At 29.1% G+C, this 980-nt stretch overlaps 1 protein-coding gene across 1 annotated transcript; it reads right to left on the reverse strand.

Moving 5' to 3' along the window:
- Positions 1-254: 254 nt before the first annotated feature.
- LOC117110589 (kinesin-like protein KIF6) lies at positions 255-974 on the reverse strand (the record flags this gene model as incomplete). The annotated part of the gene is made up of 3 exons (XM_033253341.1): positions 913-974; positions 630-759; positions 255-373 (listed from the first exon to the last, which is right to left on the reverse strand). Coding segments are annotated over exons 2-3 (236 nt in total), but the record flags the coding sequence as incomplete, so codon positions are not given.
- Between the last annotated feature and the right edge of the window lie 6 nt (positions 975-980).

The raw sequence follows: 980 nt of genomic DNA on the forward strand, positions 1-980 counted from the left end.
ATGAAAACATATAAAAATACAAAAGATTAAAAACAAGAAAAAAAAAAACATTTGTTACTACGGTATTATTTAAATTTGTATTATCATTTAATTATTTTTATTAATATCATTTATTATTATTATTATTATAATTATTGTTAATATTTTTATTATTTTATTATTATTAATATTATTACTCTTTTTACTCTTATTTATCTTTTTTTGTTACAGTAATAAACTTATCTAGTAATGGTTTCATTAAACACTCATTATACCCTGCAAGATCCACTAGATGTACTTTTGCCCTCCTGATAGTAGCTGAACCGGTCTCCCTCGCTGATATATGAATTGTGAAGATGCAATGAGAACGAGTTGATGCTTGGTTCATCGGCGTCTGTAAGGTTAAATATTTAAAAAGCTCACCAACATAAACTTCACGCACCATTATTAAAAAAGGTAAATGGTTATCAATAACATAAGTGCAATATATACTTATTAAAAATTAAATGTTATTAGTGTGTGCTCTGTGTATGCATTGTAAAAGCAAACTAAAGTTAAAAAAAATATGTCAGACTGGAGTACGATATCAAAAATCACTGGTGATTGAAAGAGCTTAACATATTAATGACTGGACATAGTTACAAACATACCTCAGCAATCATTCTGTTTGTATCACCAAGAAATAACAGATTCAGTGCTTCTTCCTCATTATTTGCTGGATGGATCGATAGGTTTTTAAGGTGAATATTTTGATCGCCATCCTCCATCAACGATACTTTACTAAAAAGAGAAAAAAATTATGGGTAATCTTGAATTCTCGCTAGTGTGATCGCCATGCATTTAATCATCTACTGTTTTATGTGCTGTAAAATCATACTGGCAAAAAAAATTCTTGTATACAACATTAAGCAGAATTTAAACCTAGTAACTTACGGAAGGTCTTCCAATTTGGTGGCTTCATGTTTAGGGTCAAGGAGGTCATACCCATGTTCATTGTATAT

The sequence above is a fragment of the Anneissia japonica genome, unplaced genomic scaffold (genome assembly GCF_011630105.1).
Source record: "Anneissia japonica isolate Jap-2015-1 unplaced genomic scaffold, ASM1163010v1 scaffold31735_len980_cov170, whole genome shotgun sequence".
Classification (NCBI taxonomy): domain Eukaryota; kingdom Metazoa; phylum Echinodermata; class Crinoidea; order Comatulida; family Comatulidae; genus Anneissia; species Anneissia japonica.